Source organism: Bos taurus, chromosome 17, assembly GCF_002263795.3.
Source record: "Bos taurus isolate L1 Dominette 01449 registration number 42190680 breed Hereford chromosome 17, ARS-UCD2.0, whole genome shotgun sequence".
NCBI classification, from domain to species: Eukaryota; Metazoa; Chordata; class Mammalia; order Artiodactyla; family Bovidae; genus Bos; species Bos taurus.
In genome coordinates, this window is record NC_037344.1 from 33,161,664 (window position 1) to 33,187,063 (window position 25,400).

The window sequence follows — 25,400 nt, forward strand, 5'->3', positions numbered from 1 at the left end:
ATGATTCCTTTCAAAGAATTTAAAGTGAGTTTTGAATAGCTGTTAACTAGTATGCTTTTAGGTTGGTTTGAATTTTATTAAGCTGCTTTATTTTTATGTGCTAAAGTTTTGTTAACATGGTTTAACCAAGTTGTATCTTCAGATTGGAGCTGTTTTTGACAATCTAAGATTTAATTATTTAAATTTAGTGACATGTAAAATAATGTAATTTAAAGGTGGTGACAAGTGCTATTCTAATTGTATGCAAATATTCAATTCCATAATTAAGACTAGTGTACATTCGGTTATATGCAGAGACATATGTAAATTTTTCACATGGAAAAGATCAGCTTATAAAAACAAATCTTATTTATGTCTTCTGCAGCTTTTTTCCCTAATCATTTGAGAGGGATCAAAAAAACTTCCCAAAGTGCTTGGATATAGCTAAAGATTTCTAATGCTCTAATGATAAGCGTTTAGTTGAAGTTGAGAGGAGCACTGAACCACTAAACAAATAAATAGTTCGCTTTGTGGACAGTAAAATGAAATAATTTATCTGTCATCAGCGTGTTTTTCCAGAAGAAAAAAAAAACCTGTTTATTATATTTCTAGGTATTGATTGACTTGTTTATTAGTATTAATTGACTTGCTATTAATTTATTTGATTATTAGTTTGTCACATGTTGAACACATTCTCTTTGAAATATGGCAACTTTGATAATCATTTTCAATTGACACCTACTTTTTTGTCCTTAGGTTTTCGAAAAATAAGTTTAGATGACCTTCGGAAGGCATATATCGTTAAGGATGTTCAGCAGTACATCCTTCATCGTTTAGATCAAGAAGAAGCTTTGCGACAACACCTCACGAAAGAAACTGCAGAGATGTTAAATCAACTGCACATTAAAAGTAGCGGGTGCTTTCTTTATCTAGAACGAGTTCTCGATGGAGTTGTAGAAAATTTTATTATGTTGAGAGAGATTCGTGACATCCCAGGAACTCTAAATGGTCTGTATCTCTGGCTGTGTCAAAGACTTTTCGTAAGAAAACAGTTTGCAAAGGTTCAGCCTATCTTGAATGTGATTCTTGCAGCCTGCCGGCCTCTGACCATAACAGAATTATATCATGCAGTATGGACAAAAAATATGTCATTAACCTTGGAAGACTTTCAACGCAAGCTAGATGTCCTTTCCAAACTTCTTGTTGATGGACTTGGAAATACTAAAATACTGTTTCACTACAGTTTTGCAGAGTGGCTCCTGGATGTGAAACACTGCACTCAGAAGTATTTATGCAATGCAGCAGAAGGACACCGAATGTTGGCTATGAGTTATACCTGTCAAGCCAAGAATTTAACACCATTGGAAGCACAAGAATTTGCGTTGCACTTAATTAATTCGAACTTACAGTTAGAGACAGCTGAGTTAGCTCTGTGGATGATATGGAATGGCACACCTGTCAGAGACTCCCTATCTACTTTAATACCCAAGGAACAAGAAGTGCTGCAGCTGTTGGTGAAAGCTGGCGCTCATGTCAACAGCGAAGATGATCGCACATCATGCATCGTCCGGCAGGCCTTAGAAAGAGAGGATTCCATTCGGACATTATTAGACAATGGAGCTTCAGTAAATCAGTGTGATTCGAATGGGAGAACGTTACTGGCTAATGCGGCTTACAGTGGCAACCTCGATGTGGTGAATTTACTGGTCTCTAGGGGAGCAGATTTAGAAATAGAAGATGCTCACGGACACACACCGCTTACCCTGGCTGCTCGACAAGGACATACCAAGGTGGTTAATTGTCTGATTGGTTGTGGAGCAAATATTAATCACACCGATCAGGATGGCTGGACAGCATTGAGATCCGCGGCTTGGGGTGGTCACACCGAGGTTGTGTCTGCACTGCTTTATGCTGGCGTAAAAGTGGACTGTGCAGATGCCGACAGCCGAACAGCTCTGAGAGCAGCAGCCTGGGGAGGACATGAGGATATTGTGCTGAACTTGCTCCAGCATGGTGCTGAAGTCAACAAAGCTGACAATGAAGGCCGAACTGCTTTGATAGCGGCTGCCTACATGGGACATAGAGAGATTGTGGAACACCTGCTGGATCACGGAGCAGAAGTCAATCATGAGGATGTCGACGGCAGGACTGCACTCTCTGTGGCTGCACTTTGTGTTCCTGCAAGTAAAGGACATGCATCGGTCGTTAGCCTTCTGATTGATCGAGGTGCTGAAGTTGATCACTGCGATAAAGATGGCATGACGCCCCTACTGGTGGCTGCCTATGAAGGACATGTCGATGTGGTTGACTTGCTTCTAGAGGGGGGAGCTGATGTCGACCACACGGATAACAATGGGCGTACACCCCTCCTAGCTGCCGCGTCTATGGGTCATGCCTCAGTTGTAAACACGCTTTTGTTTTGGGGTGCTGCTGTGGACAGCATTGACAGTGAAGGGAGAACAGTGCTTAGCATAGCTTCAGCCCAAGGAAACGTTGAAGTAGTCCGTACTCTGCTGGACCGGGGCTTAGATGAAAATCACAGAGATGATGCTGGATGGACACCTTTGCACATGGCAGCTTTTGAAGGCCACAGATTAATATGTGAAGCACTTATTGAACAAGGTGCTAGAACAAATGAGATCGACAACGATGGGCGGATACCTTTCATATTAGCTTCACAAGAGGGTCATTATGACTGTGTTCAAATATTACTGGAGAATAAATCCAACATTGATCAGAGAGGTTATGATGGAAGAAATGCTCTGCGGGTCGCTGCATTAGAAGGACACCGGGACATTGTTGAATTGCTTTTTAGCCATGGAGCTGATGTTAACTACAAAGATGCTGATGGTAGGCCAACACTTTATATTTTGGCCTTAGAAAATCAGCTTACAATGGCTGAGTATTTTTTGGAAAATGGTGCAAATGTGGAAGCAAGTGATGCTGAAGGCAGGACAGCACTTCATGTCTCGTGCTGGCAAGGCCACTTGGAAATGGTGCAGGTTCTGATCACCTATCATGCTGATGTCAATGCTGCTGACAATGAAAAGCGCTCTGCACTGCAGTCTGCAGCCTGGCAGGGCCACGTCAAAGTGGTGCAGCTTCTCATTGAACATGGCGCCGTGGTGGACCACACGTGTAATCAGGGCGCCACCGCGCTCTGCATTGCAGCCCAGGAAGGACACATTGACGTCGTGCAGGTTTTATTAGAGCACGGTGCTGATCCAAACCACGCTGATCAATTTGGACGTACTGCTATGCGAGTTGCAGCCAAAAACGGACACTCTCAAATAATTAAATTATTAGAAAAATATGGTGCATCCAGCTTGAATGGCTGTTCTCCATCTCCTGTTCACACGATGGAGCAAAAGCCTCTACAGTCAGTGTCATCGAAGATGCAGTCCCTAACAATTAAATCAAACAGCTCAGGCAGCACTGGTGGTGGGGAAGCGCAGCCTTCGTTGCGCAGTTTGCCAAACGGGCCAGCTCATGCATTCAGTTCTCCTTCAGAATCGCCTGATTCGACAGTTGATCGGCAAAAGTCATCATTGTCAAATAATTCCTTGAAAAGCTCAAAAAATTCATCTTTGAGAACTACTTCATCTACAGCAACGGCTCAAACAGTGCCAATCGACAGTTTCCACAGCTTGTCATTTACAGAACAAATTCAGCAGCACTCGTTGCCGCGCAGTAGAAGTCGCCAGTCGATTGTCTCCCCGTCTTCCACAACACAGTCCTTGGGCCAGAGCCATCATTCACCGAGTAGTGAGTTTGAGTGGAGTCAAGTCAAGCCCAGCTTGAAGTCAACAAAAACGAATAAAGGGGGGAAATCAGAAAATTCCAACAAATCTGGGTCAGCTGGAAAAAAAGCTAAACAAAATAATTCTTCACAGCCGAAGGTCCTAGAATATGAAATGACTCAGTTTGATAAAAGAGGACCCACAGCCAAATCTGGGACCAGTGCACCATCTAAGCAGATGCCAGCAGATTCGCAGTGTAAAATCATGATTCCTTCAGCTCAGCCAGAAATAGGTCGATCTCAACAGCAGTTCCTTATTCACCAACAAAGTGGGGAACAGAAGAAGAGAAACGGTATAATGACAAATCCAAATTATCATCTGCAGAGCAACCAGGTTTTTCTCGGTAGGGTTTCAGTCCCACGGACAATACAAGACAGAGGGCATCAGGAAGTGTTAGAAGGATACCCTTCCTCGGAGACGGAATTAAGCCTTAAACAAGCTCTGAAGCTTCAGATTGAGGGTTCTGACCCTAGCTTCAACTATAAAAAGGAAACACCATTATAAAAGGTAACATTTCATCAACATAAAGAATAAATATCCAAAGTATGGTTCCCTCCATATATTGTTCCCTTAGAATGCTCTTTTCCCTAATCCACATGGCCAGCTCCTTCACCTCATCACTATCTGTGTCCTCTTCTCAGCAAGATCCTCCCTCCTTACTCTTTGGAATTTGAATTCTACCACCTCCACCACTCCCTTTCCCCCTTTTCTGCTTCACATTAGCCATGGTACTTATTTCTTAACATGGTTTATATACTTTATTATGTTTATTATTTGTCCCCTCTCATCTGAAATGTCAGCCTTGTGAGGGTAGGGATTTTTAATCTCTCTTATTTACCACTTTATTCCATGTACTTGGAATACTGCTTGGACACATAGCAGTTTCTCAGTAAAAATGTTTTGTACGAGTGAATGAATGAATATGCTATTTATGGATCTCAAATCAAAGATTCCTTCCTATACAATCATACTCCCCCTTAAAAGTTCTTTTATGATAACAGAGGTGGGGCTGTTCCCCTTTTAGGTTTGAATAAAGTCGTGTATGTAATGCTTAGTAGGTAGGTAGTGAATGTTAATTTCCTTCCTTTTTTCACCCTGGAAGAAATTAAAAAATTAATCATAAAAGGTAACTTTTATTATGACAGATCTCTTAAGAATCTTTCAAGTGAAATTTACACATATCAAAAGTAGATATTTAGGGTATTCAAGGACCAATATTTAAGTGTCAGAATTGTTTTAAACCTCAAAGTTATATTTATTAAATAAAAACTTTTTTCTCCTTTCTACTACTGTGGATGCTATTCTAATTATAGAGGGGAGGTTAATGGGAAAATTGAATTATAATTTTATATTATGGATACTTTTTCAGAAATACATTTCTCATATTTGAGATAAATTCAAGATTTCATTAGGCATTTTTGCTAAATTATACACAAATATGTTTGTACATGTGTATATACATGTGTATAATTATACACATGTATGTTTGTAGTTTGTACATGTGCTAAATTATACACATGAATGTTTATACATGTGTATAATTATAGACAAGTATTTCCTATACATTCTAATAATAAACATCCTTCAATGTGAATCTGTGGAGGACTGGTGAAATATCATTCAAACATAAGTCGTATAAAAGTAGTTAATTCATTCTCCAATGTGATTTATTTTTAAAATATTTAGTTCTGATGGTACAGCCCTCTAACTCTCATGATATCTTTTGTAAATATTAAGTGTGGGTATATATTTTACAATAAAACATATGAATTAAGGTGAACACTTGTAGAATATTTAAGTAATTTATACTTAGTGAATCTCTAATAGGTCTACTTTTGTGCTTTACATAGTAAATATATATATATATATATATATATATATATATATTCTTATGTGAAAGTGAGAGTCACTCAATTGTGTCCGACTCTTTGCAACCCCATGGACTATACAGTCCATGGAATTCTCCAGGCCAGAATACTGGAGTGGGTAGCCTTTCCCTTCTCCAGGGGATCTTCACAACCTAGGGATTGAACCCTTTCTTATGTAGATTTTAAAACTATATGTAGTTATATTTAATAAGTGTAACATAGAAATTAATTTTTTTTTAACTTTTGTATTAGTTTCCTATTCTGTGAAACAGAAGACATTGTGATTGGAGTGATTCTTCAGCTACTGGATGAAAATATAAAATGCCTGTTGATTTGCTGAAAAAAAAAAAAGAAGAATGTGATACCTGCAGTACAGTTACCTTAAATACTGTCATGTGCCTAAGTAGTAAGGCTGCCTTCTCAATGTAACCCTCTGTGCTTAAAAAATTTCATTTTGTGTGCTTTGTATTCACTACCCAAGAGTAAGCACTTTTTTTTTTTTTTTTAATGCAGATATATACTGCAGTTCCCTGATAAAAGATGAAAAATATTTTGAGTATTTTAAGTTAATATTTGATAAGTGTGCATGTGCCATGGTCAAATATATATGAAAAGGCAGTGTTCCTTGTATTTATTTTTTTCTTTCTGTGGCAAACGAAACTTAAGCATACTGTTTCAGTCACATTTACCTTGTTGTAGTGTATGGTTTGTCTCCTGTATCCTTAAAAATGTCACTCAATAAAATAAATCATGCAACTCTTTTATGTTCATTACACCTTCAGCATTGGTTAAAAATGTGTTTCTATTTAATGCTACATCAAGGTGAAAAAATAGTTTCGTGAAAGATTTTTTAAAAGTCTAGTATTTTAGGGAGTTGCTCTAAGTAGTTTAAATTTGGATTTCTCAGTGGAATCCTCCTAATCTTCAGCTAAAGGTGTGAAAAAAAAGAAAAAGAAAACCCACACACAGACTATAGGCAGAACAAAGTTCTGTTTCATTGACTGGGATGCAGTTTCACCTTCCTGTCACTTGTCATTCCACATCCAAGAAGACAGACGATCATTCCTGAGGCGTGAAAATTCTCAGGGACAGAGCCAGGCCTCAGTGGCACGTGTGTAGAGGGAGATGTAGCTGTCTATCTGAGGGTAGATTTTTGATCCCTGAACAATTCACTGACTACCCTTCTTTCTTCTTCCATCCAGTTATGTAAAACATCTGCCACCTTGAACTGTGATGCCGGCTTCTCTCTCAGTCGTTTCTGTTTTGTAAATCACTGCATGTCCAAAATAGCCCCTACTCAGAATCAGTTGGATCAATTTTAATGATTAGTTGGATGAGTATTCTTGATGAATATGTGTTGTCCTTCAGAGATGACACTACTAACCTATCTGCCATAGCACAGGTGTATTTTTTAATTGCTATTTGCTAAATAGTAGTAATGGATTTGCACTTTTCTGTCCACATACTCTTTCCTGTTTTACTCTTTGGACAATCACTTCTAGAATGATAGATGCCAGGATTAGGGGTGAAGTCTGTAACCAAGGAAACTAAAGTCAACTGTTTAGATGAGCATGTGACTCACCACCTTGACCTCCTGGATGGACACTTTAACCAGTTGAGCTAGCTTGGTGGGTTTTATGCATGTCTGGAGAGGGTCAAATTTATTGTTTAGAAACCAAGGTTGCAGGTTTGATCTTTGCAAAAGCCCTGGGATCCTACAAAACCCAGAAATTCTATTCTTTCCATGTGCTGTTGATGAAGAGGAATAGGAAAGAGAATTTGGAGATTCAGCACAAAACCATTGCAACTACTGGACAAAAATCTTTAGAAAATGTCTTAGTATCTGAGGTCAGTAATGTCATCTTCATATATGAAGGACACATACATGACGCATTGTTCACAGAAACAGGAAGAAATATGTAGTTGGTCGTGACAAATGTTTCACTTGATCTTCCTGTAAGGCTTTTGTTTTTGCTTCTGTTTTTTAAAGTCAGCGAAACTTGGGTGTTTGTATCATCGGTAAGTCATAATCAGAATAGGAGATAAATTCAATCAATATTAAGGTGACATGGCAATATTTATAACTCAAATGTGAATGTTTCAAGTGTTGAATTTTTGTCCCTATGGGACATTTATTAAATACACTTAATAGGACTCTTGCAAAGTAGCCTTAAAAGTGTTAATGATTCTGTTAATAACTATGAACACATCCTATTATTAGAACCAACTCTACTCATATCTCAAATACAGTACATTTACTTAATTTAGAAGAGGAAGCTCTAATTTCTTATTAGGTGTATTTTTCTTTAGAAAGAGAATCTTGAAAGCTGCCAGTTTTTCTATTAAACCTTGAATTATTGGAATTGTATTTATTTAATTTTATTGTTTTTACAAAAATGCACCTTGTGGCCAACGGGCAAAGATATGACTCGTGACACAAGGGATTTCTGTTTTCTGAAGAGCTCAGTGTTTTCACATCCATACTATATTCACTTGAAACAGTTGGTAGGAAGAGAACCTGTTGGAGAAATACACTTTTCAAAAGTAAATATTCCTCTGGATGTTTTTATATGAACTAAGTTTTGGAATAGAACAGCAATGGCTTTCAGTAAGGATAAGGCTAATATGGGGGTGGAAGAAGCCCTGCTTTGCTGATTGGTTTCTGTGGGGATTTATTTAATACCATGACTGAAAATAACTTCTGTTCCATTGAGACTAAAAATAGTCCCATAAATAGAAAACTCCTAAGTAACTTTTTTAAATAAAAAACATTAAATTTTGTAAATCACCTGCTGCCACAATACAACTGTGATGCCATATGCTTTTAAACAGTTTTATACCCTTCCATTTGTGTTCCTTTCCTAAAAGTCATGAGTTGATAGCAGAGGAAGTGATTAAAAAAAAAAAATACAGTAATGAAAAATAAAGTCTCCATGTGTGTAGGAAAGGTTTTGGAAGGAAAATGGACCAGAACCCAGTGTGTTCTGCAGAATACAGCCAGTTATGTTGCGTCCCTCCCCCTCACCCCCCACACCTACCAGAATCCTCACCAAAAGTAGTTCACTGCTCGAAAAACAGGAGTAAGTACTTTTTCCAATATTGTTTGCCTATGCAAATACTTGTTTTACTTTAAATGTCCTCCATTTACACTTTGCAGCAAATGTAGTTGCAGACAAATGCTTTTTCTTTTTGAATTTTTCCCTTGGTTTGGGGGTATGTAAATAGCCGAAAAATGTACATTGAATTTCACATTGTAAAAGTTTTATTTTATTCCTTGTATTATATTAAGCAAAAATCCCTATGTAAATGAAAGTGCATAATAAATATATTTGCTTTACAGAGAATACCTTGTTTTAATTTTATCGTTGAATCCGCAGAAGGTGCATGGCATGCTTACAGTAGAAACAACTGTCTGTTAACTTCTTTTAAGTACTGAGGAGATGAATTTGGAAACATTTTACAAAGAAAAAAATGAGATAGAAAAACTTTCAAAGGAAGGTAGAAATTAAAAAGATCTAGCCTTAGTATCTTCCTAAAGCTTTTATAAGGACTTAATATTCTCTACCCTTCCCCAGTAACACCGTATCTCTCACTATGTCAGGTTTCCCACCTCTGAAATTGCAGTAATCCAGTAAATTGTATGCATGTATGCTCCCTGATCCTCAGAACACTGTGGGCATCTTAAATTTGATATATTGGGGGTTTTGTTGCAAAACTTGTCATTCATTTTCAAAATAAGTTTCTATTCTTCACTCAGTAAACTTAGGTCACTTCATGACTTTCTGCTTCCTCTAGCAAAACACAGTGTGTGTGTGTGTGTGTGTGTGTATACTCCAAATAGCTTGTAAAGTCAGCAAGGCATGTTCTGATAGGTAATTCTACAGTAATGACAGGGTTCTATTGTAATTATCTTACATTCTTTATAAAGTTGTTAGAATAGTAAAAGTCTTACTCTAAAAATTTTTCATAATTTTTAACAGAGGTGGTACTGTACATAGAATAATTTTAAGCTGTCTGACTAAATAAACGTACATGGAGTTTTCTAGCTGGTGGTCCAAGGAAATACCCTGGGAACTTGGCAGTGACTAATGTTTTCGCTCCTTTGCCTAAGAGTTGGAGGGAATCCAGCTAATAGTAGTGAGATGCACACCAAAGGCATAGATTCCCGAATTTCTGGGAAAATTTTATTCATCATGCAAATACTACCACTAACTCATCTTTAAGATAGGATCTCTGCATTGTTGTACGGCAGAAACGAACATGACATTGTAAAGCAGTTATCTTCCAATTAAACAAGGAGCACAACGCTTGTGCACACACACACACACGCAAAAAGATAGAGTCTCTGCCTGTCCTGCTAATACAGTAAAGCATCCTAAAATATGTCCCAAAAGAACTGATGCTACATTTTTAATGAGTGTCTGTTACTCCTATTTTGTTTGTAAACTTAGGATGAACTATAACGTATACAGGAAAATGCACAGGTTCTAAGTAACTGTCCTATACATTTTTATAAAAACTGAACATACCTGTTGAACCATCACCCTGATCAAGAAGTTGACCACTTCCTAGACATAACCTCCAACAAAGAAAACCACTATTCTTCGCCATATATTGGTGTTGATTGCTTGTTTAAATTTCATAGAAATAGAATCAAACAATGTCTTTTTTTGTGCTGTTTTCTTCCCCTTAATGTTATATTTCTAAAACTTAAACACACTGTATATATAATAGTGGTTTTCCCCTTTTCAATGCTGTATATTACTGTCTTGTCAAACTTATATAGCATGCATTGTGCGAATTTACTATCAAAAATCCATTTTATTACTAATAGGCATTAGGATTGTTTTTGCTTTGGGCTCTTAGAAATTCTGCAGGCAGTAATATTTTTGTGGATATTTTTGATGTCCATCTATAAGCATTGTTTTCATGATGAGTGAAATTACTGGGTCTTATGTGTATGATTAGCTTTAATAGATAATGTCACCCAATTTTCCTAAGTGGTTGTATCCATTTTTATGCACTCCAACCATATACAATAGTCTCTTATTGCTCTTCATCTTTGTCAACCTTGGTGTTTAGTTGTTTTCTTTTTTGCTCATTGTGTTTGGTTATATACTAGTATTGCATTTGAGATTTGAATTTGCATTCCTCAGGTGATTAAAGAAAGTAGACACTTTTACATATGAATTTCATTTATTTGTATATGTTGTCTTGTGAAGTTGTCATTCAGTCACTCAGTTGTGTCCGACTCTGTGACTCCGTGGACTGCAGCATACCAGACCTCCCTGTCCCTCACTATCTCCCGGAGTTTGCTCAAACTCATCCTTGAGTCAATAATGCTATCCAGCCATCTCACCCTCTGTTGCCACCTTCTCCTCCTGCACTCAATCTTTCCCAGCATTAGGATCTTTTCCAGTGAGTCAACTCTTCACATCAGGTGGCCAAAACATTGGAGCTTCAGTTTCAGCATCAGTCCTTCCAACGAATATTCAGGACTGATGTCCTTTAGGATTGACTGGTTTGATCTTGCTGTCCATGGGACTCTCAAAAGTCTTTTCCAGCACCACAGTTTGAAAGCATCAGTTCTTCAGTGCTCAGCCTTCTTTATGGTCCAACTGTTGCATCCATACATGACTACTGGAAAAACCGTAGCTTCGACTAGACGGACCTTTGATGGCAAACTGATGTCTCTGCTTTTTAATACACTGTCTAGGTTTGTCGTAGCTTTTCTTCCAAGGAGCAAGTGTCTTTTAATTTCACAGCTGCAGTCATCATCTGCAGTGATTTTGGAGCCCAAGAATATAATGTCTTTGTTTCCATTTTACCCCCGTCTATTTACCATGAATTGATGAGACTGGGTACCACAATCAGTTTTTTGAATGTTGAGTTTTAAGCCACCTTTTTCACTCTCCACTTTTCGCCTTCATCCAGAGGCTCTTTAGTTCCTTTTTGCGTTCTGCCTATGGGTGGTGTCATCTGCATATCTTAGGTTATTGGTATTTCTTCTGGCAATTTTGATTCTAGCTTGTGCTTCATCCAAACCGGCATTTCTCATGATGTACTGTGCTTATAAGTTAAATAAGCAGGGTGACAATTACAAACAAGATACTCCTTTCCCAATTTTGAAACAATCTGTTGTTCAATGTACCATTCTAAATGTTGCTTCTTGACCTGCATACAGGTTTCTCATGAAGAACTTTGCTGTTTTTCCTCCTTGGTTTTCTTGGTTCCTAGAAATTTTTTGTATTTTGGATGTAAATTCTTTTTATAATATACACAATGCAAATATCTGATTCTGTGCTTTGCCCTTTCACTCAAAATGGCACAATTTAATAGAGGTTCTTATTTAATATTTTTTAAGAAGTTATGCTTTTTGTGTCCTGTTATGTAAGTATTTGCCTGGTTCAAAGTCATGATGATAGTCTCCTATGTTTTCTTCTAATCGGTTTTTGTTATATCTTGATGAAATAGCAAATTAATGCAGCATCATCTATTTCTCTCCCTATATTTTAATATCTCTTCATCATAAATCAGATATTCTTACATGGCTGGATCTTTCTGTTCATCCTCAAGCCAGTATCAGACACACTTACTTACTATGACTTTATAAGTTTTAATATACAGCAGTGTGAATCTTCACACTCATTTCTTCAAGACTGCCTTGACTCTTCGCAGTGTTTTGCATTTCCATAGAACTTTCAAAATTGGCTTCTCAATTGTCATTTTAAAAAGAAACTTGCTGAGATTTTGACTGAGATTGCATTGAATCTGAGAAATATCAATAACCTCAGATATGCAGATGACACCACCCTTATGGCAGAAAGTGAAGAGGAACTAAACAGCCTCTTGATGAAAGTGAAAGTGGAGAGTGAAAAAGTTGGCTTAAAGCTCAGCATTCAGAAGACAAAATCATGGCATCTGGTCCCATCACTTCGTAGGAAATAGATGGGGAAACAGTGGAAACAGTGTCTGACTTTATTTTTGGGGGGTCCAAAATCACTGCAGATGGTATTGCAGCCATGAAATTAAAAGACGTTTACTCCTTGGAAGGAAAGTTATGACCAACCTAGATAGCATATTGAAAAGCAGAGACATTACTTTGCCAACAAAGGTCTGTCTAGTTAAGGCTGTGGTTTTTCCTGTGGTCATGTACGGATGTGAGAGTTGGACTGTGAAGAAAGCTGAGCACCAAAGAATTGATGCTTTTGAACTGTGGTGTTGGAGAAGACTCTTGAGAGTCCCTTGGACTGCAAGGACATCCAACCAGTCCATTCTGAAGGAGATCAGCCCTGGGATTTCTTTGGAAGGAATGATGCTAAAGCTGAAACTCCAGTACTTTGGCCACCTGATGCGAAGAGTTGACTCATTGGAAAAGACTCTGATGCTGGGAGGGATTGGGGGCAGGAGGAGAAGGGGACGAAAGAGGGTGAGATGGCTGGATGGCATCACCGACTCGATGGACGTGAGTTTGAGTGAACTCCGGGAGATGGTGATGGACAGGGAGGCCTGGCGTGCTGCGATTCATGGGGTTGCAAAGAGTCGGATACGACTGAGCCATTGAACTGAACTGCAGATCAATTTGGAGTTGGATGAATTGATTTGTTTATACATTTAGTCTTCCAGTCAACGAACCTGTATATCTTTCACTTGTTTTGATCATTATTTGCAGTAATATCTCTCAGTTTTCTTGTAGACGTATGTGAATCTATTATTCTTAGGTAATTTGTTGCTTCTTGATCCTGCCGCGAATCGTATTTTTATTTTATTTTCTATGTGTTGTTATATATAGAAATAGTTGTATTCGTAAGTCTTGCTGAATTTTTTTTTTATGTGGGGTGCAACTTACATACAATAAAATTGATCCTTAAGGATAGTTTGATGAGTTTTGACATACATATACAATATCAGTACCACCATAATTGAGATATAGAATATGTTCATCATCTCAAAAATTTCCTTTTTACATGCCCTTTGGAAACCAATTTTCTCCGTTCACCCACCAGCCTCTGACAACCACTGGCCTGATTTCTTAAGTTTTGCCTTTTTAGAAATATAAATAAAATCACATAGGTGCAATTATGCCTGGCTTATTTCACTTAGCATAATGGTTTGCAATTCATCCATATTGTAGTATGTAGCCTGGCTCTTAATGTTGAGTAGCATGGCTTTTAATGCTGAACAGTATTTATTCCACTGTAAGGCTATACCACATTTTTTTTTTTAATTCATTCAATAGTTGACAGACTTTTGAGTTGTTTCCACCTGTTAGCTATTATGAATAATGCTCTTATAAGTATCTTCATTTAGATATTTGTGTCAACATATGATTTAATTGGTCTTGGGTAAATATCTAAGAGTGGTATTGCTGAATTGCAAGGTAAGTATACCTTTGCATTTATAATAAACTAATAAAATCTTTACAAGTTGGTTGTGCCATTTACATTCTCATCAGCAATGGATGAGATTTCTAGTTTCTGCACATTTTCACCCACACTTGGAATTGTCAATTTTTTTGACTAAAATTTTTATTGAGATGATTGTAGAGTCATATGCAATTGTAAAAAAAATAATAGATATCCTATGTACCCGTTCTCTAATTTCCTCCCACTGTAGAATCTTGAGAAACTGTAGACTAGTATCACAAGCAAGATATTGTCATTGATAGTGATATCCACTAATCATTCTAATTTCTCCCATTTTACTTGTACTCACTTGATTTACCCAGGTTTTCATGTTCCCATGTGTTTGCCCATAAGCCCAGGCATGTGGGCATTTAGTTCTATTCAGTTTTATCAGTCATACATAATAGGTTCCCTGGTGGCTCAGATGGTAAAGAGTCTGCCTGCAATGGAGGAGACCCAGGTTAGTTCCCTGTGTCTGGAAGATCCTCTGGATAATGGAATGGCTACTCACTCCAGTATTCTCTCCTGGAGAATCCCGTGGACAGAGGAGCCTGGCGTGTTACAGTCCATGGAGTTTCAAAGAGTCGGATACGACTAAGCAACTAATTTTCATAGGTTCTTGTATCCTGTATAACAGTCAAAATACAAAACAGCTCCATGCCTCCCTTGTGTGACCTGCTTTCTTTTAAGCCCCTCCATTCTTAATTCCTGGCAACCACTAATCTAAGCTCCATTTTCATAATTTTATTATTTTAAAATTGTTATATAAATAGAATCAGAATATATGTTTAGGGATTGGCTTTTTTTCACTCAGCAGAATTCCCTTGAGTTTTATCTAAGTTGTGTATGTCAGTAGATTTTCTTTTTACTACTGAATAATATTTCATGGTATCTATATCTCACAATTTGGCATGTGGGCTGTTTCTTCTAGTTTTGAGTTGTAATAAATCTGCTATTAATATTTGTGTATAGATTCTTTGTAAAGATAGAGTATCACTTCTCTGGAATAAATGCCCAGACTTCCATTGTTGGGTCACATGGTAATTGCATGTTTGCTATTATAAGAAACAGCCAAACTTCCAGAGTAACTAGTGGTGATGGTTTAGTCACTAAGTCATGTTCGATTCTTGTGACCTCGTGAACTATAGCGCATCAGGCTCCTCTGTCCATGGGATTTTCCAGACAAGAATACTGGAGTGGGTAGCAATTTCCTTCTCCAGGGGATCTTCCTGACCCAAGGCTCAAACCCTGGTCTCCTGCATTGCAGGCAAGTTCTTTACCAATGGAGGTACCAGGGAAGCCCCCAAAGTAACTATATCATTTTACATTTTCATCAGCAATATGAGTGCTTCAGTTCCTCACATCCTTGCCAGCCTTTGATGCTGTCACTGTTTTTCTCTTTCAACCATTCTGATACGTATATAGGAGTAACCCATGTTTTAATTTGAATTTCCCTAATAACATCTCTTCATGTGTCTATTTGCCATCTGTATATTCTGTTCAGTGAAATGTTTGTGTTGATTGCCTATTTTCCAATTGGATTTGCTTTTAATGTAGCTTTTTGAGCTTTTCATTTGTTCTAGATACTAGTCCTTTGTCAGGTACATGGTTTGCAAATATTTTCTGTCTGTAGCTTGTATGCATTTTATTCATATGCTCTCTTGCAGAGCAAAAGTTGTAAATTTTGATGCATTTCAGTTTATCAGTTTTTTTAAAAAAATTATAGATTGTGCTTTTTCTGTCAAATCTAAGAACCCTTTTCTTAGTCTGAGACCCTAAAGATTTTTGTCCTTTTTTTCTAAATGTTTTACAATGTTCACATTTGATATTCAGGTTTAGGTTAGGTTCTTTTATTTTTTTGGCCTATGAAATCCAATTACTTCAGCAGTTTTGTTGAAAAGTTTATTCTTTCTTCACCACTTTTGCACCTTTGTCAAAAATCAGTTCTGCATCTTTATGTGGGTCTATCTGTGGGTTCTCTGTCTTTTGATCTGTGTTAATCTTACTCTGCCAATACTGCTCAATCTTGATTATGGTAGATTTACACTAAACCTTAGTATGAAATAGCATGATTCCTCCCGTATTACCTTTTTCAGCTTTTCTAGGGCCTGTGCCTCTCAATGGAAATTTTATCTAGACTAGAGCTAAATAAATTTTGGAGTATCATTTTATGGTTCCATGTTATTCCAACTACTGGCTATTATTTATAGCTCTTAATTTTGTTAATGATTGCTCTAGGGTCTACTGTACACATCCTTACTTTATCACTGTGTTTCTTCAGATAAGATTGCACTTTACATATAACATATTTCCACTTTCTCTTTCCCATACTCTTATTGTTATCATATTTTTATATCTAAACACGACGTAAATCTCACAACGTATTCCTAAATATTTTCCCTCTAGACATTCAATTATTTTTAAAGGCTTTATTTTTTTTTATTTTATTTTATTTTTAAACTTTACATAATTGTATTAGTTTTGCCAAATATCAAAATGAATCTGCCACAGGTATACATGTGTTCCCCATCCTGAACCCTCCTCCCTCCTCCCTCCCCATACCATCCCTCTGGGTCGTCCCAGTGCACTAGTCCCAAGCATCCAGTATCATTTTAAAACGAAGCCTTTATATTTACTTCCCCCCTCCCCTTTATTTCATTTCTGGTGGTGGTGTTAGTCACTCAGTCATGTCCAACTCTTTGAGACCCCGTGGACTGTAGTCCACCAGGCTCCTCTGTTGATAAAATTCTCCAGGCAAGAATACTGAAGTGGGTAGCCATTCCTTTCTCCAGGGGATCTTTCCGACTCATGGATCGAATTCAGGTCTCCCACATTTCAGGCAGATTCTTTATCATCTGAGTCACCAGGGAAGCCCTTTTTCATATCTGCTGCTGCTGCTGCTAAGTCGCTTCAGTCGTGTCCGACTCTGTGAGACCCCAGAGACGGCAGCCCACCAGGCTCCCCCGTCCCTGGGATTCTCTAGGCAAGAACACTGGAGTGGGTTGCCATTTCCTTCTCCAACGCATGAAAGTGAAAAACTTCATTTCTCTGTTTTCAGATCCAGTTTCCTATCTATTGCCATCTCTCTTCTGATCAAGAAGTCCTTTAACAATTCTTATAGCCCATATCTTCTGGCAGTGATTTCTTTCACCTTTTGTTTGCTTGAAAAGTTATTATTTCACTTTTATTTAATTTTTAAAACATTTTTTCTGAGTATATACATCTGTGTTGTTGTTTGTTTATGTTCCTCCGTTGTTCTCTGGATTCCAAAGTTTCTAGTGAGATAAACACTGTCATTCTTGGTTTGTATCTAATCCCTCCTCTGACCTCCCCTACTGTGCTCCCCCACCCACCACAACCTCTGGCTGCTGTCAAGATTTCCTTTTTATGTATTACTTTTAGTGGGCTTTCCAGGTGGCCCTAACGGTAAAGACCCTGCTTGCCAATGCAGAAGACATAAGACACGTGGGTTCGATCTCTAGGTTGGGAAGATTGCCTGGGAGAATGTCTCTAGATGTGTTTTCCTTTCTTGTTACTTGGAACCTTCTGAGATTTTTGCATATATGATTTGATTTTCTTCATTACTTTTGGAAAAGACTATAGCACCTTCAAATTACTTGGTTCCGCCTTCTCTCTTCTCCTTTTGAGGCTTCCATTTTATATACATATTAGACTGTTTGATATTGTCCCAGAGCTGGATCCTCTATTCTGTGAGTTTATTTTCACTATTTTTTTTTTTCTGTATGTTTATAGTTTGGATAATTTCTATTGAACCATCTTCAAGTTCATTGACTTTCTTGTACAGTGTACAGTCCACTGATAATCCTATTGAAAGAATTGTTCATTTCTAATTAGTTTTTATTTCAGGAGGATCTTATAGGTTTTTAAATATTAAATGTGAAATTTTCAACTTGTTGCTTGGCTTGGATATTTTATATTATATACTCATTTAGTTTCACAACAAAGGTAAGCATTAATATCATCATCATTTTACGAGTGAGACACTCAAGGTTTGTACTGAAGTTTAAGTACTTTGCCTAAGAGCATATAGTAGATGAGTCAAAAAGCTAGGAGTGAACCTCAGCAGTCTAGCTTTAGTACCTATATGACTAATCACTGTGACTATCTTGCTGTGACTGAAAAGTAGCTCTATCCTTATGTATTATGAAATGTCCAAATGCTAACTCAAAGGACACTCTAGACCTAGGATTTCTAGCAGCTACCAAAAACACTTGATAAATGCATCATTATAGCAAATGGAATATTTTAGTTAGGTTTTCTCAGTGTATTAGGCTAAAATTCTTAATAAATAATTGTTTAATAACTTGCATGCTGCAATCTATTTAAAATGTCCTAAAGATTCCATTCAGTTATCCAATTATTTTAACATAATGAGTCTAATTTTAACTTCTATGAAAATACTTATATTTAAATCTGCTATTTAATAATGTTCTATGTTAAAGACAATAACATACTTTGTGGGGGAAAAGTTTAAGGAGTGTTTATGAAGTAAAGTGAAGTCTCTCAGTTGTGTCTGACTCTTTGCGACCCCATGGACTGTAGCCTACGAGGCTCCTCCATCCCTGGGATTCTCCAGGCAGGAATACTGGAGTGGATTGCCATTTCCTTCTCCAGGAGATATTCCCAACCCAGGGATCGAACCCGGGTCTCCCTTGTTGCAGGCAGACACTTTACCATCTGAGCCACCAGGGAAGCTCAAGGAGTGTTTATAGACTTAGTCAAAATCCCATTTGTGATAACAGTTATGAAGAGTTAGAGGTGCATATAACATTAGAAGATTCTTAGATTTTGACTATTATCACCACTCTGTAGTAAAGATAAGCCATGTCCAGACATTATAAGAATTATCACATGGAAATAAATGGCGCAGCAAGAAGCTCATTATTCTAAGGTAGATCACTGGCTGTGGGTGTGACTCTCTCCTAGACCAATGTTGTGAAGCTTGTGTGGCTCTGGGCACCACTGATAGTGCAAAACACCCTCCTCCCTGTGAGCTTCACAAACCTCATCAATCTTGCTTTTGTAAGAGGGAAGGGAGATGCTGGGAGTCATGTCTATTCATATCCTTGGTGGACATTTTGTCAGTTTGTGCCTCCACCTATTTGGTAGTACTTGAAGAATTATACATACACATGTATTTATGAAGAATATAAGGGCTTCCCTAATAGCTCAGCTGGTAAAGAATCCACCTGCAATGCAGGAGACTCCAGTTCAATTTCTGGGTTGGGAAGGTCCCCTGGAGGAGGGCATGGCAACCCACTCCAGATTTCTTGCCTGGAGAATTCCATGGACTGAGGAGCCTGGCGGGCTACAGTCCATGGGGTCACAAAGAGTCAGACATGACTGAACGACTAAGCACAGCACGGGTGAAGAATATACAGGAACATGTTGAGATCAGCCAGAGCTCAGCTGGGATTCAAGCAAGAGAGCAGCTTTCTGCCATTGCCTAATGACAGATCACTTGCCCGTGATGCTGCACTGAATGAACTGTTCTTTGGTATTAATTCCCAGAGTAACATTTGGGCCTTTCATAATTTCCTAAGAAAGAAGAAGACTGTGGTCATTGTGCTTTGAAATGTTTTCCTCATGGAGCCTAACTGTATATGATGCAGATGTCTTCTCTGCCCAGGCTTACAGGTTCCTGGGAGGAAAAAAGCCATTCTCCGTCAGTGCAGATCTCAGTCCTTCCCACGGGCAGTGATGAGAGTACAAGTGTGGGACTTGAGCCAGGAGTGCCACCCTAGAACCTTAATGGGAGAAGATGGACAAGTGTGGGCAACAGCTCTTGTTATCCTGCCCATCTCTCTTGTACTGTGCCCCTTAGGAATATTTGAAGAAACATTTATTGGTTTCTATTTTTAAAATATGTCAATGGCTTAAGGGTAAAATATAGTATTAAAGGAAAAATAATTTGAAGGTAGACTTTTTTAAACTGAAACGAGCAGTAATATAGATTGAAGTAAAGAGTCAGGATTTAAAGCAGTTAGGTAGATTCTTCTACCTAAACTATTTAAAACTGTTCTAGTTAAACGGTATAAAGGGCTTCCCTAGTGGCTCAGATGGTAAAGAATCTGCTTGCAATGCAGGAGATGAGGGTTCGATTCCTGGGTTGGGAAGATCCCCTGAAGAAGGGAATGCAACCCACTCCAGTATTCTTGCCTGGAGAATTCCATGGACTGAGGAGCCTGGCAAGTCCATGGGGTTACAAAGAGTCAGATGTAACAGAGCTAGTAACACAACAACACAACGAACAATATAAAACATATATTTTTAGGAAAAAAAAAACACTTCTCAGTCAATGTTGAAAATGAGGCAATGAAGAGTTAATGAGAATATAAAATAAAACTTATGTTAAGCAAGAAATGTGTAATCACTCATAAAGTCATATAGAAGCTTTATCAAAGTATTTTCTCCTTTTTTGGTAGTGACCCTATTCAAATCTTGAGTAATGAGTTACTCACAGTACTTTATAATATATCAAAAAGAATTGGACTTCCTTGCAATAAAGGTGCTATTTATATTTCAGTCAAATACACTCTTCATTTAAGAATGAAGATTCGAAGGTGATCCAAAATTTCCAATGGATAAAAAACAATTTTTAAATAAGTCTGGAAATGCACATGTGGATTGGTTTAAAAACTGTCACGTTTTTTCAATTAATTGGTTGTTAGTTGGGAACATTATCTCTGCAATAAAAGTTGTTATGCTGCTGCTGCTGCTGCTAAGTCACTTCAGTCGTGTCCGACTCTGTGAGACCCCAGAGACGGCAGCCCACGAGGCCCCCCTCACCGTCCCTGGGATTCTCCAGGCAAGAACACTGGAGTGGGTTGCCATTTCTTTCTCCAATGCATGAAAGTGAAACGTGAAAGTGAAGTCGCTCAGTTGTGTTTGACTCTTCGAGACCCCATGGACTGCAGCCTACCAGGCTCCTCTGTCCATGGGATTTTCCAGGCAAGAGTACTGGAGTGCGGTGCCATCGCCTTCTCCGAAAAGTTGTTATAGTCCTGCTTAAAACAATACTTTTTAATGTATGATTTATCTTGGATCAAAGACCTTCCAAACCCAGCTGGCCATCAGAATCACTTTAGCAACAGTATTTTCTGGATTTCAGGCGTGCTTGTGAAGCACTGCCTTGGGTCATCTAGTTCAGCTTCCTCCTTTAACAAAATGACTCAGAAAACTTGGTCTCAGTCATATGACAGATCTTCCTAAGCCAAACTGAATAGTTTCCCATCCCCACCCCAACCTCTAAGATGTTTTTGTTCCCCTTTTCACATTGATTGTTCTGACATACTTCCATTTCCACAAGGGAATCCACTGGGAACTTGGATAATTCCAAAGGACAGTGGATCATATTTCCTTTCTCAACCTGCTATGCTATGAACAGAGACGCTCCTGTTTTCCTGTCAGGGATCAGCATAGAAAACAGCAGCGTATAACCCAGTTGTTCGCAGTCTTTCTTTTTTTAATCCAATTTTTCAAGTGAAGAGAGACAACCATGCTACATGAAAATACAACCATGACACATATGAAACACATTATTAACCTTGAATGAGCATAGACTAAACAATATTATTGAGTTTCCTACTATCTACAGTCATATCTATCTAAAAAGTTTATGTTTCAGTATTAAGAAATCGATCAAAGAATTAGAACAAGAATTTGCTCCAATGCAAGCAAGCTTTCTATTTTGCTTGCAAAAATGGTTCAGAGTTCCTGTGTATTCTTTATCTGGATTCTTCCAATGATAACATGTTACATAGCCATAGTATACTTACTAAAACCAGGAAGTTGATATTGGGACAGTTATAAAAAGCTATAGATCATCTTTGTATTTCACAAGTTTTTCATACACTCATGTTTTAATAGTTCTATGAAACTTTATCACACACATAGATTCATATAACCGCCACCACAGTCAGCATACAGAACTGTTTCATCACCCCCTCATCACTCCCCCACCTAAAACTGTCACCTACTCTCCTTTTATAACCACACTTTCCCCACAAACCAAGGCCCCAGTTGCTACAATGACAAAAGAATTCATAAACAATTTAAATTTAAAAACTCAATGTCATTGATTAGATATATATATATTAATGAGTGAAATTATCTGGCTTTGTATTGAAAAAAGCCAGTGACTACTTTTAGTGTAATCATGAAATGTAAGGCAGCAATTTCCCTTTTCTCGTCTGAATATTATGTAAAAGTGACAAGATGAACACTAACAAAATCTGCATGCTTCATTTTCAGTGACATTAGAAGACAGGTAATTCAGACTCCTTTAAAAAGGTAAGGTCTGCCATGACAAGTAAGAGTGCCTCCAATTTTTTTGCAATGAACAGCAGCAAATACTGTTTCAGGGAAAGTAGAAAGGATGATCCAGTGACAACAGATCCCAGATAACAACAACAATAATAACAAAAAACAGCAAAAGTGCACTTTCTTAGGGTAAGGGATCAAACTGAGACAATCAACGTATATCTGCTGTATACCCGGAGAGCTAATGTTTAACGTTATTTTAAAAAATTTAGAAACCTGGATGCAATTAGTCATTTCCTTTGTTGTTTTTGTTCACTTGCTAATTCATCTCCGATTCTTTGTGAACCCATGCACTGCAGCACACCAGACTTCCTGTCCTTCACTATCTCCCGGAGTTTGCTCAAATTCATGTCCATTGAGTCAGTGATACCATCCAACCATCTCATACTCTGTTGCCCGCTTCTCCTCTTTCCCAGCATCAGGGTCTTTTCCCATGAGTTGGCTCTTTCCATCAGGTGGCCAAAGTATTGGAGCTTCAGCTGCAGCATCAGTCCTTCCAATGAATACTCAGGGTTGATTTCCTTTAGAATTGACTGGCTTGATTTCCTGGCAGTCCAAGGGACTCTCAAGAATCTTCTACAGCACCACAATTTGAAAGCATCAATTCTTTGGTGCTTCAGCCTTCTTTAATGACCCCAGAAAGATTTTTTAAATCTAAGCATCTGATTTCCATAGAATAAATATAGCTATCTTGGGAAGGAAAACAAAAAGGAGGCAAGAATAAATCGTTTTACAGAGGAATTCTATCTGATACTAAGCAGAAAGTCTAATGTTTTTAAAACTGTTCTAAAATGCTATCTAAAACTACTTCCAGATACTTTACATGTAGTCTTCACACTACATGTTTCCAATATACATGAATTTCAGTTATTACATTTTAGTTAAATAACACAAGTTCCTCAACAGCAGGGTTAAACTTTCAGTCACCATGATGTATTAACTATGAGTAATTATATAGGTGGAGAAGGCAATGGCAACCCACTCTAGTACTCTTGCCTGGAAAATCCCACGGGCAGAGGAGCCTGGTAGGCTGCAGTCCATAGGGTCGCAAACTTCATGGACAGGACTTTAGTCCACAAATCAACATGTACATAACAGATATGCATTGTGATCAGTGACCATCATATCGTCTCTTTCAAAGTCTATTGGTAGTTGGTCAATTGGTTACTATCTGTTACTCATTTCATACACAGACAGCAACTCATGCAATTGTGTTGCTTCCTTATCTCCCAGTGATAAACCTATAAGACATTTTTCAAAACTGGATTATGAAAAGAAGAAATTGGTGAATAAAGATTTAAGTGTGGCAAAGTCACACCATGGGAATTGATGATGTTAAAGTGGATTGGATGTAATTAGAAAATGTGAAAATGGCAACATTAAAGCAAAGATAGGATGAGATCTAGATCTGCATGATGTTATGGAACATACCATGTTGAAAAAGTTTGATAACTGTACAAACCAAGCTAAACTTTCTTGAACATCCTTTGGTCTAAAATGTACTAGGGACTTCCCTGGTGGTCCAGTGGTTAAGATTCTGTCTTCCACTGTAGGGGGCATGGGTTCGATCCCTAGTTTGGAACTAAGATTCCATATTCTACTCCTGGATACCAAAAAAAAAAAAAGGAATAAAATGTACTAAGCACACAGAAAGCCACTATGATTTAAACATAGCATTTGCATCTACTTTTAAGTGGAGACTGTATAGAAAATCCCAACCGGTTTAACTAGGATTCAAGCTAAAAAGCTAGAATTAGTTGCTGCATTGAAAGAAAACAGGGATCATGAGGAGACTGAAAAAAGACCTTTCACAGTCAATAAAGGCTTGTTTTGGTCATCTCAGCAGTCAGTGTGAGTTGACTTGTGTGAAATTATCTGGTGAAACTGTTAACACAAATATTTACACTGCTGTGAAATTTGCACCCAGATTCCAAGAATTATTAAGATCACTGTGTAAGGTTTCACCTTCAGCATCGGTCCTTCCAGTGAATATTCAGGAAAAAAAAAAAAAAACACTGTGTAAGGTTTCAGTATGCATGGTAATTTTTACAGTTTCACACTGCAGCATAAAATGAGGACTGCCTGTGTAAACCTTCCCAAATCACGGAAAAGCTTATGTGAAAAAGAAATTAACAGACCAATAGACTGATCTCACTTATGAATTTTTGGTGCGAAAGATTTTAATTAAATATTAGCAATCAGAAGCCTGCACCAAATTAAAAAATATTTTATTATAACCAGCAGGGTTATTCCAGAAATTCGAGCAAGACTTAATATCCAGAAAGCTATTAATTTAGTTCTTTTCATTACATGTCTAAAAAGAAAAGCATGTATATTTCATGGCTACTGAAAAGGCAGATGACTCATGACAACAATAGTTCTTAAGAAGAACACTACAGAAATAGAATGAAATTTGTTTCTTAATATACAAGTCAGCTTTATACTTAATAAATATGAGTCACTTTGCCACTAAAGTCAGAATAAGTCAATAAAATTCACTGTCACCACCATTATAAAAGTTATTCTGATGTTAGTACCAACACAATTAGAAAAAGAAAAAAGAAAAGGTTGAGTTTGTAAAGAAGGTAAAGCTATCACTGTGTGCAGACAATGTCACATGCTTGGAAATATTCAAGGGAATCAACTGAAAAACTACCACAATTAGAGATTTTAATAAAGCAATGAGGGACACAAGTAATACATACTTTCAGTAGCTTTCACATATACAAAAAATAACCCAGAGGGACAAATAATGAAAGAAGTACACTAAAATGGCATTTTTTTTTTGTCTTTCAGAATGGCTGAAATTCCCCAATTTGATATTTTAAAAATCTTTTTAAGTCCATGAGAAAGTAGGCATGCTCCTGTATCACAGATAGGCAATAAAACTGTGGCAGTCCCTACAGAAAGCAGTTTCCTAGATAAGAAAACTGTAAACTCTTTGACTCTTTGATCCAACAATCCCACTTCTATCTGCAGATATGCCTCTACATGTTTGAAATGAT

At 37.7% G+C, this 25,400-nt stretch overlaps 1 protein-coding gene across 4 annotated transcripts in view; it reads left to right on the plus strand.

Annotated features, from left to right (window-relative positions):
• ANKRD50 (ankyrin repeat domain containing 50) overlaps positions 1–8,991 on the plus strand; it is a 40,863-nt gene extending 31,872 nt beyond the window's left edge. For 3 of the 4 annotated variants that reach the window (XM_005217604.5, XM_005217603.5, XM_010813781.4), the window contains exons 4-5: positions 736–4,286; positions 5,900–8,991. In XM_005217604.5, coding sequence (XP_005217661.1) covers positions 736–4,283 — 3,548 coding nt within the window. In that variant the 3' untranslated portion in view covers positions 4,284–4,286; positions 5,900–8,991. The remainder of the gene's footprint in view (positions 1–735; positions 4,287–5,899) is intronic. The other variant, NM_001205949.2, reaches the window with a different exon arrangement.
• Positions 8,992–25,400: the final 16,409 nt, after the last annotated feature.